This window comes from Triturus cristatus, chromosome 12 (assembly GCF_964204655.1).
Source record: "Triturus cristatus chromosome 12, aTriCri1.1, whole genome shotgun sequence".
NCBI classification, from domain to species: Eukaryota; Metazoa; Chordata; class Amphibia; order Caudata; family Salamandridae; genus Triturus; species Triturus cristatus.
In genome coordinates, this window is record NC_140595.1 from 163,157,502 (window position 1) to 163,170,981 (window position 13,480).

General features: G+C 47.5%; 1 protein-coding gene across 7 annotated transcripts in view; it reads right to left on the reverse strand.

The window, feature by feature from the left end:
• Nucleotides 1-202: 202 nt before the first annotated feature.
• The window catches only part of LRRC71 (leucine rich repeat containing 71), a 382,267-nt gene continuing 368,989 nt past the window's right edge, over nucleotides 203-13,480 (reverse strand). For all 7 annotated transcript variants that reach the window (XM_085640082.1, XM_085640080.1, XM_085640079.1 and 4 more), the window contains one exon: nucleotides 203-666. In XM_085640082.1, the coding sequence (XP_085496208.1) occupies nucleotides 553-666 (114 nt within the window). In that variant the 3' untranslated portion in view covers nucleotides 203-552. The remainder of the gene's footprint in view (nucleotides 667-13,480) is intronic.

The window sequence follows — 13,480 nt, forward strand, 5'->3', positions numbered from 1 at the left end:
CATTGCAGCGTTGTGATTGGCTTAGGGGAGGGAGCCTGGCTGCCTGGTTCCTGTTCCTGAAGTCGGAGCAGGAGAGCAGGAGCAGAGACGTGGGACCTGGCGCCGGCAAGGTAAGTGATTTTTTTTCCCCAAGTTGTGCTCCCTCCTGTAATTGTGACCATTGTGACCCCCAAGCCCCCCCCCCCCCGCAACCCTCCTGAACCCGCCTCCACATCCGCCAGCCATGCCGGCCACAACTGATATTATTCTAAGCACTTAAAAGGTATTTCTCAAATCAGTAAGTGTTTATTTGTGAGATCCCATTCAACTGATGCACTAGCAATAAAGTGGGTGTGAAACATCCCCATGCATTGTGCGGAACTCCTTGCAACGACCAGGGCCACTGCACTGCGTGTAGGTGCTTTACTTAATTCATTTAGCATACTATGAGGCTAACCTGACACATTTGGTGATAACATTTATTTGTTTCTTTAAACTGGCAAAAGCCTTGGGCTATTCTTCTGCAGTCTTTCCTAAAACATGAGAAGAAGAAGCAAGTAGTCCATCATCTTCCTATGATGTTGATGCACGATCTTCCTCAGCAAACGTTTTCAAAAACGGGTCTCTGGGCGCCATCAGCTCCTGGATCTTTAGAAAGGTTTCATTATTTTCAGGGAAGTTATTTTTCTGAAACGTAAAATCAAATGTTCAGGTTCAGAAAAGGTCTGAATGCACAGCTAGGCATTATTAGAAATGTAGGGCCTTATTTAGAGTTTGGCGGACGGGAGACTCCATCAAAACGTGGCCGATATCCCATCTGCGTATTACAAGTACCACAGGCTTCAAACAACTTATACTATAGTGGCTATGAAAGAGTAGCCTGTCCAGCAAACTCTAAATAAGGCCCTTAGGTCACTCTATAACGCAGTCCATTCTAAAAGAACAAAATATTTGCAGCTGCAATTCTCTGTATTTTTGAGGGGTTGGGAAAATGACATATTATGTGATAAAAGATTTGGGGGTACAGAAATTGAAATGATGGAGGTACCACTTATAAAACATATTCATATACAATGAGCTAACAGTAACTGTGAAAAGTCGGTATCGAGCCCAAAGCGGTAAGAGTACTATTTTATTCTCATTCTGAAATAATTTCTATTCTGATTTCAGGTGTTGTCAGATGTGAAGATATCACAAAATATAAGTAGCAGTCATCATTTATGCTTGTTATGGGTGACCTAAAACAGATTAAAAATATCAATATACAAAAAACCAATTAATAGACACATATCAACAAATTACGACGACATCTAAAATTATTCATACCAAATGGAATAAAAACAAAAACATCAAAAATTAGAGCAAAAAAAGTTAGAAAAGCAACGTGTCTAATACTTTTCAGGGGACTACATAATATGGCAATGCGGATGAGGTGAAATGTTAAATGGCCGAAGAGCTCTGCACAAAGACTCAACCGTCTGCCTATTTTTAGCTACAAATGACAACCCTCTCATCCTTTCTCAATATAGGGATTTATTTTTTAAAGTGCCCACCCACTTGATATTGTGGAACTACACCTCAAAACACAAGGAGCCATCATCGAACAAAGCGACATATAGACCAACGGTTCGTAACCTGTGGTCCGGGTACCTCTTGGGGGGTCCGGGACTATTTACAAAATGAAATGATAGTAACTGATTAATAAAGTGTATGTCAATGAAAAAGATAAAAAAGGCAAAATGCAAAATTTAAATTGTTCAAACGTTATATAAATAAGAATGAATTTCAAATTCGGGGCTAAAAATTAAGTTGGTATCCTCTTATTGAGTCGCGGGAGCAGCACAAGTGCATCAAACAGAATAAAGTATGAATGATGGGCGGCTTCAACTGAATTTAGAAAAGCTCCAATCGTTCCATTAAAAAAAAGTCGATTTTTTTAAGTGTTTGTGAATTGCATAAGATATTTCACTTTTAGTGTATTTGTTTGATGAATGCTTGTTTCTGCATTTTTTCATTTTGTGATTCAAAGCATCAAAATTACTTATGACTGAGTGGAAGCTGCTTTGAAAGGCAATGGAGGGAGTCAGGGCTAATAATAGCTGGTTCAGACCTTCTGCTCTAACATTCCAATTTTTGACTCTTTGTTTCTCTGTATTTAATTTAAAACATTCTGCCCTCAGTAGATTAAATGTTGTAAGAGCCTTATAGCACTTCTGATTTGGGCTATATCAGTTGTTAAAGGCCCTCTCCCTCATTATGGGCCCTCACCTGCAGCTCATTCCTAAATCTTTGGTTCAGGGCCAATTAAGCTCTCTGCAGCGGGCAATAAGGCTATATTGGTGGTAACAATTAGTGAAGTGGAGCTGGGCAAAGATAACTTCCTTTTTTCTATACACTGGATGGCCTATTTGAGAAATGGAAGGTGCTGCTACAGCTAAGCTTGGCGCAGGTGGCGACACAGCTTTCAGGGATGGGGTTTTGATTCCAATGGGAAAGATGTAGTGTGAATCTCTTATCAGAACTGGCGGAAGCTGGTCTGGCTTACCAAACACTTTATATCTGATGAGCAGCTATTTTGGCGGGTCATGTCCCTTTCCACAACATTCGAGCAGGAGAACATCCATTAGTATGCAGGCTGCTGGGAGGGTCAGACTGTCAAAGCCAGCAGAACCCAGATATTCAAAATTGTGGGATGTAACCATGGTCCTTATATTACTGGAGTAATGGCAAGATAACAAATTTCCATCAGAGAAACAAGTAACTGGTAAGTTGGCGCATTAGCTATATCTTATATCTTGTAAAAGGGTATCCGATGTACATGCATTAGTTATTTGTGTGAACATTTTTACTTCAGGAGTATCCTTTACAGTTTACCGGAACACAAAATACCATACCAGGGTGCTAGAGTATTCAGGTTTTCTACAGCAACCCTAGTTGTGTGTGGTGAGATGTCTCAGAGCTTACAAACCTATGACGGATTTGTTATGACCTGCAGGTATGGCACAATTGCTCATAGCCATAAGGAAGCCTTTTAAACCTGCTTCCTTCCCTACCATTGCATGATGGGTAAAGTGTATAATGGGGGAGGCAGTTATGTACCCATCCATATTTGGGTTGTATTCAACCAGGGGAGCTATGGCATATAAAGTCTTTTCCTTAGGTGGCCATTTGGAGTCATCCTCAATGCGATGGATTGGTCTTCAGACTCTACTTTTAAGAAGATCTACTTCAAAACAGTGACATGGGTGCCTCACTGGTGGTCAGCTAGCTTTGAACTTTGAACCCATGTAATAGGGATTACATACCTTTCCCCCCCCCCCAGAACATTTGGTGAAGATGACAATGTTGGGTTTAAGAATAACTAATTTAAACCTAAATAGTTTAATATTCATGTGATGTGGTACAGATGATGTGTTTAGTAAGAGAAGTGGACTCTGAAGGATGACATTCTCTCATAGAGAGAGGCAGGCTCAGTATATAATTAAGGGTGGGCGGACAACTCCGTTCCGCCCACGGAATATGCAGAGATTTGCCCTTCCGCCTTCCGCGATAATAGGCGGAGAAACAGGGCAAATCTCTGCGCACTTGGGGCAAAACGGAAGTTGTCCGCCCGCAGTATTAAATACATAAAGAAATAAATGTTTAAATAACCTTACCTGATCGGCGGCGTCCCCGGGCTTCAAACCTCTTCCAGCGCGTCTTCTTCTGAGAACTGCGCATACGCGGGAGCCCGCACATGCGCATTCCTGCTGAGGAATGTGCATGCGCGGGCTCCCGCGCATGCACAGTTCTCAGAAGAAGACGCGCTGGAAGAGGTTTGATGCCCGGGGACGCCGCCGATAAGGTAAGGTTATTTAAACATTTATTTTTTTATGTATTTAATACTGCGGGCGGGAGGTGGGATGTGCGTAAGGGAACTATGCAGAGATCGGTTCCATCTACGTGCCTCTCCACGTAGGTCCTTTACGCACATTACGCCCACCCTTATATATAATGTACACTTATGTAAGTGGACACCTTGCACTGATCCAGGCAACCCTTATGGTGATTTTAGTGGTCTTAGACTACCTTAGAAAGCTCTCTAAGTGGTAGCTGTGGAGAGCAGCCTTCAGGCTTTGTCCAGAAGGAGTGTAAAACAGCTTGTTTCACCAGAACACAATCTTAGAGGTATAGATTAAGTGAAAAAGAACCACACAGTGTATTTATAAAAATATATATTTATTAAAAGACACTCACTAACACATACAAATATCTCCTAGCCAGAGATATACACAATGCACACAATACTTTGCAATAGAAACAGGTAAGAAGCACAGAATACACAGTGGTCCCCAGGGGGATACCAAACCATATACTAAAATAGTGGTATGCATACCATGACTCGAGTCAAGATAATAGAGGACGTAGTAGTGCTGGGGTCTCATGAACCACACAAGGTGAGTGAGTATCTAGGAGCCCCATGGAGGTCGTGTGTAGTGTAGGAACACAACCACGTTCTCCGTATAAAACAATGTGTAAGTCGAGGGTTGCAATTTTAAAGAAATAGGACCCTTCCCAGTGGACCCTGAAGAAACCCCATGGAAGACAAGAGGTTGGAGAGCCACCCCACCCGTGGATACCTTAGGAACTAGGATACCTGCACCAGGGAAGCCGGGTGCAAAGGTGTTAAGTGGCGTCGGAAACTGTCATCGAACTCTATGGGAGACTTCAGAAAGATGCCACTGCTAGAGAAGGTGAAAGTGTCTGGGGGAACCCAAAGGTGGAATCAAGATGTGAAGAACCTGCAAGCAGAGGGGACAGAGTCTATGCCACTCTGAGTGACCAGGAGGCATGGAAGACGAATGCCCACCGATGTCCGGTGTTGCATGAGAGCTGACGTAACCTTGAAACTGCAGCTGTGTGGACTAGGCGGTGCTGTGGAACACCAGAAGCGTATGCGAGCTGTCCCACGTCGGATGTCGAGAGTTGAGGGGTCTGTGTCTGGCGAGAGCACCAATAAGCCTTGACAACTGCAACCAATGAAGGAGTAGAAGAAGGTGCAATGCCAGGACCAGCAAGGTCCAGGAGACTCACCACAAGCAGAGGAGTCAGGGCAGGCCCCGAGCAATCAGGGGAGCCCAAAGGAATTCAAATGTGACCCTCGACAGAACCCACAGGCTGGAGGCACTGGAGTCGCAAGAGGACCTCAAGCAGCTGCCAAAGAAGCAGGTCCACGGTGCAAGCAATGCGGTGTGGTCGAAGATTCTGGTCACTGGAGAAGCTTGAGGTTGGAGCTACTTGAAGCAGGAAGATCTTGGTGGAAGGAAGCCAACAAGCCTTTGCAACTGCAAGTCAACGCAGTGCCCAGGTGTTCAGTTCCTGCAGCTCCAACGAGTGATACTGGCCTCAAACTTGGTGAGAGGGCAGGGTAGGCCTTGAGGGATGTGAAGTACCACCATCTGTGTTGCTGAGCCTTTCAGAGTCCGTAGAAGCTCACGATCAGCAGACCGGTCAGCTTAGTTGCGGTGCCTGTAGATGCAGGGAAGTGACACCTTCACTTCAAGGGAGATTACTTCAGGTGTCTTGGATATCCACAGGTCCTGGACGGGTTCCTGTATGGAGCACAGGCATGGACGTTGCAGCAGACGAGCAGGGCGAAGAGATCAGGCAAGCAGGAGCCTTCCCGGTTGCATCCTTGATGCCCAGAGCGGAGTCCAGACTCCAGAGTGCCCAGGCTGTCGAAGTCGAAGTGGTGTCTGAATTGTATCATATCCCACGACGAATCGTGGGACCCACCAACAGGTAAGCCCCTAAATACCCTAAGGAAAGGGTTGGGACGATACAGGGGTATTTCCCTACGGAGGGGCTGGACAGGGGGGAGGATACACCCTTGTCCTTTGTCTAGTTTCGCGCCAGAATGGGGGACAAAGGCTCCTAGAACTGGTTTGAGCGGGACTATGCATGGAGGGCACCAAATGTGCCCTGCACGCAGACTTTGTAGCGCTGGCAAGCGCTACCACCCTCCCCCGATACACTAAACCCTGTCTGGGAGGTGGCTACACCTCCCTGTGACAGGATGCCTATTGTTCTGCCTTCCCCTGCTCGAGCTTGGCTCAGCAGTAGGAGGGCAAAATGGTGTCTCTGGTCGGCAGCAGCCATGTTGTGCTGTCCGAGTCTAGAAGACAGGTACTGGGAGCACTGAGGGCCTAACAGAGGGCCTTTACAGTGCTTGGAATCCTACCTCCCACACCGTTTATGGTGTGGGGGTATGATTCCAGCATGTTTGATACCAAACACAACAGGGTTCGTTACAGCCAGTTTCAAGATGGTCATCGCGTAATTATGAGGTGCCCCTCTATATGTTATATGGCTGTCTCACTTACAACCCAAGAGAATGGACTCTGACGGCTGTAGGGGTGTTCTCCATGCAGGGGTACCCTCACACTTAAAAACAAGCACCCTGCCTTCAGGATTTAAAAGGCCTGCTATTGGGGGGACTTATACGTTTTAAGTGCAGTGACCTTAGATATGGGGGAACCTATATCTTTCGTAAGTGGTGCTAGCACCAGCTTACACAGGCTGCAATGGCAAGCCTGTAGAGATAGTTTGAATGGACTCCCATAGGTGGCATAATACATGCTTCAGCCTATGGGGGAACCTCTGGGGTACCTATGCCCTGGGTACATTAGCACCATATACTAAAGACCTACAAGGGTACCCCAGTATCCAATCTGGGATGTACCTAAGCACTTACCATAACAATTTAGAGGAGAAAGCAGAGAGTCTGGGGTTCTGATTAGCAGGATCCCAGTCAGACTAGTCAGAAACAGCATTACATCTAGCAAAAAGTGGGGGTAACCATAGAAGCAGATCCTACTTTCCTACACCCCCTGCCCAAACACAAGGAGATGAGACTAACCTTGCCCAGTTAAGTCTTCATTTTCTGAGTGGAAATATCTGGAGAGTTCATCTGCATTGGCATGGTTACTCCCAGGTCTATGTTCCACTTTATAGTCCATCCCCTGTATGGCAAATGGACCACCGCAAAAGTTTGGGATTTTCACCCTTCATATGTTTAAGCCATAAGCATCTGTTTAAGCCATAAGAGAGGCTTGTGGTCTGTCTGAACAATGAAGTGAGTGCCAAACAGGTATGGCCTCAACTTCTTCAGGGCCTAGACTACAGCAAAGGCTTCCCTTTCAATGGCTGACCAATGTTTCTCCCTGGGGGTCAACCTTATGCTGATAAAAGATACTGGTTGATCCTGGCCCTCTGCATTAAGTTGTGATAACACAGCCCCTACACGTATCTCAGATGCATCTGTCTGGACAATGAAAGTTTTGGAGTAGTCAGGACTTTGCAGGATGGGAGCAGTGCACATGGCCTACTTCAGGTCATCAAATGGCTTTTGACAGCTTATTGTCCACTAAACTTTCTCTGGCATTCTTTTTTATGTCAGATCATTCAGGGGAGTCAAAATGGACCCATACCCCTTCACGGATCTTCTGTAGTACCCAGTGAGGCCCAAGAAAGCTCTGACCTGAGTCTAGGTAGTGGGAGCAACCCAGTCCACAATGGTCTGGATTTTACTCTCCAATGGCTGAACCTGGCCACCACCTACGAGGTGGCCCAAGTACACAACCTTGCTCTGCCCTATCTGGCACTTAGTGGCCTTGATAGTGAGGCCTGCCTTTTGCAGGCCCTCCAGTACATTTCTGAGGTGGACCAGGTGATCTTCCCAGGTGGAGCTAAATACAGCTATATCATCTAAATATGCTGTACTATAGGCTACTAGACTTGTTAAGACTTTGTTCACCAGCCTCTGAAATGTGGCAGGTGCATTGTTCAAACCAAAGAGCATCATAATAAATTGATAATGCCCACTAGGGGTTGAGAACTCTGTTTTTGGCTTGGCATCCGCAGCTAGTCTGATTTGTCAGTTGCCAGCTTTCAGGTCAAATGTACTCAGAAACTTGGCTGAGGGCTATCTGATGGCCCAATGACCCCCAATTCTAGCATCTTTTGAACCTCTGTCCTGATGCAATCCCTGACATGGTCAGGCTGCCTGTAGATTTTACTCTTGACAGGCAGACTGTCACCTGTGTCTACTTCATGGGTACACCAGGTGGTTTGACCGGATGTCAGGGAGAACATGTGTCCATACTGTTGAAGGACTGGCCTACAATCAGTTTAGTACTGCTCAGTGAGGTTGCCACCTAAGGCTACTCCATCTACTGAGCCATGATCAGGGTTCTGAGAGAGGAGATCAGGGAGAGGGTCACTCTCTTCCTCCTGTCCCTATTCAGTTGCCATGAGCAAGCCCATGTCAGCCCTGTCAACAAAAGGTTTCAGGTAGTTCACATGAAGTAACCTATGGGGACTTCTTGCAGTACCTAGGTGCACCGGGTAGGTGACCTCACCTTTTTGTTCAAGGATGGTGTGCAGGCCATTCCACTTGTCTTGGAGAGCTGCTGGGGCCACAGGCTCCAACACCCACACTTTCTGGCCTGGCTGGTAAACAATCAAGACAGTCTTTTGGTCATGCCAAGCTTTCTGAAGTTCTTGGCTGGCCTCCACGTTTTTGCTGGCCTTCTTCATGTACTCAGGCATGCGAGAACGCAGGCCAAGGACATAGTCCATAATGTCTTGTTTAGGAGTTTTGGGAGGTTGCTCCCAACCTTCCTTCACTAGACACAAGGGACCTCTAACTGAATGTCCAAACAGATGTTCAAATGGGATGTAGCCAACCCCCTTCTGAGGAACCTCTCTGAAGGCAGGGCAGTAAGACATCCAATTTTCACCTAAGCTTGTCTGGGAGTCCCATGATCATACCCTTGAGGGTCTTGTTGAACCTTTCAACAAGCCCATTGCATTGTGGATGGTAGGGTGTGGTAATCTTATAGTTTACTCCACACTCTTTCCATATTGCAGTGATGTAACTAGACATGAAGTTGGTACCTCCGTCAGTTAAAACCTCCTTAGGGAAGCCCACTCTGGAAAAGATTCCCATGAGGGCCCTAGCCATCACAGGAGCTGTGGTGGTCCTAAGGGGACTAGCTTCTGGGTACCTTGTGGCATGGTCCACCACCACTAGGATATAACTGTGTCCAGGTGCAGTTGGCGGTTTTCTGGGACCAACAATGTCAATCCCTACCCTTTCAAATGGAACCCCCAACCACTGGAAGTAGAATCAAGGGGGGCTTTGTGGTGCCACCTGACTTACCACTGGCTTGGCAAGTAGCACAGGAGCGACAACACTCCTTTGTGACCTCAGACATATGGAGCCAGTGAAAGTGAGGTACAAGCCTGTCCCAAGTCTTTCTTTAACCTAAGTGTCCTGCTAGAGGACTATCATGTGCCAGGGAGAATAGGCAATCTCTGAACATCTGGGGAATTACCAACTTCCTGGTGGCACCAGGCTTGGGGTCTCTACCCTCAGAGTATAGAAGTCTATCCTCCCAATAGATCCTAAGGCACCCCTGCCCCCAGGAACTCTGCCTGGCCATACCCAAGTTCCTCTGGGACGGTTCCTTCACTAGGGCTAAGATCAGCTCCCTCAGGAGAATGATCTTCACTGAGAGTTTGTGAGGAGGGCAATTCCTTACCCTTCCTGGTCCTTGTTTTGGGAAGCACCTGGTCCATTTTTTCAGGATCCAGTGCTTTTTCCATGGTAAGCTGTTTGGCCTGAGCCCTGGTGACAGCAAACACACTGGCAGAGATGCCCATCATCTCTGCATAAGTCCCGAACTCCACTTCTGACCAGGCTGAACTTTCTAGATCATTGCTCAACAAACAATATACAGTTAGGTCTGGAGATACCACAACGCTCTTAGGTCCAGTTACCCCTCCCCAGCTGAGATTCACAACTGCTAAGGAATGGTCAGTCCTGACATTGCTAGAGTTGGTGACATGGTACACTTGTCCAAGTATGACCTGTTCATGGGATACACGTTTCTTTGTCACCAAAGTGACACAGACCCCTGTATTCCTATAAGCCATTGCTTCCTTTCCATTGATTAAAAGCTATTGTCTGTACTTGCCCAAGTTAGTGGGACTTACTAGTAAGGTGGCAAGATTCATGCCACCATCACAGACTAACACAGCCTGAGCTGGTGTTCTGACTAAGTCAGAACCCATTGAAGTACCCAAGGTTAACCCCAATAATCCCTTGTTTGCTGTACTACCACTTGTACTTGTGCTAGGGGGAGCCTGTGCCTTAGGGGCAGTGGTAGTAGGAGTGGTTAGCAAAATATAGCCATAAGATAGTTGCCCGCAGCTCTTGAGGTACCCTCTGAACTTTACAGGCCCTCTCCAAAGCAGTGATCCATTTATGGATATCACCCCCCTCCTGGTAAGGAGGGACTATCTTCTTCAGGTTCCTATGGTCAAAAGACATTTACCTAACCCTAGGGACACGGTTACTGCCACCATGGGACTCTTGTCCCAGTTTCTTCCTAGCTTTCTGCATTTCTAGGGACGCTTTGTCAAGGGTCAATTGATCTTGCCTGAGCCTGTCTTGCTTTCTCAAGTTCAAGCAGTTGCTACTCCCTATCAAAAGAGTTATCCCTCTTACTAGATATAGAGGTCCCTATGGGATGTCCTGAAGCATTAGATTCTCTAGTGGAGGATCTATACTTCCTTGGTCTACTCTGAACCCTTCCAGGAGGAACAACGGGAGACCCACTTCTGGGGGGACCCTCTCTGCCATCTGCACTATCCTCTGGGGGATCTGAGTTCTCCAGGTGGGAGTAATGAGACTCCTTCTAGTTAGGGTCATAATTTAGGTCAACAAGGGGGTTCCCTCCTGTCCCATGTTCTGTCCCTGGCCCACCCACTCTGTCCTGTTCACCTGACCCACTAGCTTTCTGTAGGTCATCCAACAGTAACGCGTCAAGACAATAGTCGGAGGACGTAGAAGTGCCGGAGACCCAAGGAACCACTCAAGGTAAGTATCTAGGAGCCCCATGGAGGTTGTGTGCAGTGTAAGAACACGACCGTGTTCGCCGTACAAATCAATGTGTGAGTCACGGTTGCAATTTTAAAGAAAGAGGACCTTTTCCAGTGGACCCTGAAGAAACCCAGTAGAAGACAAGAGGTTGGAGAGCCACCCCACCCGTGGATACCTTAGGAACCAGGATACCTGCACCAGGAAAGCCAGGTGCATAGGTGTGAAGTGGCGCCGGAAACCGTTGTCAAACTCAATGGTAGACTTCAGAATGGTGGAATCCAAAGGTGCATTCAAGATGTGAAGTACCTGCAAGCAGAGGCGACAGAGTTTATGCCACTCAGGAGTGACCAGGAGGCACAGAAGATGAATGCCCACCGATGTCGGGTGTTGCAGGAGAACTGACAGTGACCTTGAACCTGCAGCTGTGTGGACCAGGTGATGCTGTGGACGACAAGGAGCCATACAGAGCTTTCCACGTCGGATGTCAAGAGTTGAGATGTCGGTGTCCGGCGGGAGCACCAACAAGCCTTTGCACCTGAAACCAATGAAGGAGTAGAAGAAGGTGCAATGTCGGGACCAGCAAGGTCCAGGAAACTCACCACAAGCAGGGTAGTCAGGGCAGGCCCCGAGCAATCAGGGTAGACCAAAATAAATCAAATGTGACCCTCAACAGGCCCCACAGGCCGGAGGCACTGGAATCGCAAGAGGACCTCAAGCAGCTACCAAAGAAGCATGCTCACGGTGCAATCAATGCGATGTGGTTGAAGATTCTGGTCACTGGAGATGCTTGAGGTTGGGGCTACTTGGAGCCCAAAGATCTTGGTGGAAGGAAGCTAACAAGCCTTTGCAACTGCAATTTGACGCTGCACCCAGGGGTTCGGTTCCTGCTGCTCCGACAAGGGATACTGGCCTCAAACTTGGTGAGAGGGCAGGGCAGACATCGAGGGATGTGAAGAACCACCACCTGTGTTGTGGAGCTTTTCGGAGTCCGTAGGAGACCAGGATCAGCACACCTGTCAGCTTAGTTGCAGTGCCTGCAGATGCAGGGAAGTGACTCCTTCACTTCAAGGAAAATTCCTTCAGGTGTCTTGGATGGCCACAGGCCCTGGACGGGTTCCTGTATGAAGCACAGGCACATACGTTGCAGCAGATGAGCAGGACGAAGAGATTAGGAGCAGCAGGAGTATTCCCGGTTGCAGCCTTGATGCCCAGAGCAAAGTCCAGAGTGCCCAGGCGGTGGAAGTTGAAGTGGTGTCTGAATTGTATCATATCCCACGACGAATCCTGGGACCCACCCACAGGTAAGCCCTTAAATACCCTAAAGAAAGGATACAAGGGTCTTTCCCTAAGGAGGAGCTGGACAAGGGGGAGGATACTTGGCCGCTCTCCTGAGGACTTATGGGTTCACACCAATATCATACACGGATGACACCCAGCTTACCTTCTCATTTAACAAGACTACCCTATCTGCTCGGTCTACCTTCACCTCCGGCATGTTAGCAATTTCTCAATGGATGCGAAATCATTTTTTACAACTAAACGCCGAGAAGACCGAAATTATGCTCTTTGGAGAGGTTTTAATGCTGTGGTCACCACAATGGTGGCCAGGAGAGCTGGATAGCCCCCCCCCCTTAGACAGTAGTAACAAATCTAGGGGTTTGCATCGAGCAGGCCATGAACATGAAGGAACATGTAACCCAAACTGTCAGATCCTGCTTTCCTGTGCTAAGTCTACTGAGACGAGTCTTTCCTTTCCTCCCAGACTCCTCATGCAAAACTCTAATTCTGGCCCTGGTATTGAGCAGACTGGACTACTAACGAGTCATCATTAGACCGTCTACAGGTAGTCCAGAACACTGCGGCACGACTGGTATTAAATGCCCCTTACAGAACAACCTCCCAGACGCTTCTCCAACAGCTCCATTGGCTACCGGTGCGGAAACGCATAAGGTTTTAGGTTTTCTGCATTGTTCATAAAGCGGTATACGGTAATGGTCCAGCTTATCTTACAGAGAAATTGTACAGCTATACTCCATCAAGGGATCTTCGCTCTGGACCCAAATCATTGCTGGTGGTTCCTTGGGTCAAGAAGTCACGGACCGGTGGGACAGCTTTTTCGCATCTTGCCCCCCGCTATTGGAATCAGCTTCCCATTGCGCTGAGGCAATGTCCAGAGCACTGTCAGTTTAGAAAGTCTCTGAAAACGGCTCTGTTTTAGAACTACGGCCACGCCAGCCTTCTCCTGAATGTCCATAAGCGCAGAGATATCCCTTCAGGTGTGATTCAGGCGCTATACAAACCCATTAAATAAATAAATTAAATAATCCCCTCTCCTTTGTCCAGTTTCGTGTCAGAGCTGGAGCCAACAGCTCCCTGAACTGGTTTGAGCTGGACTATGCAAGGAGGCCACCAAATCTGCCCTGCATGCAGACTATGTGGTGCTGGCAAACGCTCCCACCCTTCCCCTATGCACTAAACCCTGTCTGGGAGGTGGTCACTCCTCCCTGTGACAGGATGCCTATTGTTCTGTCTTCCCCTGCTCAAGCTTGGCTCAGCAGCAGGAGGGCAGAATCG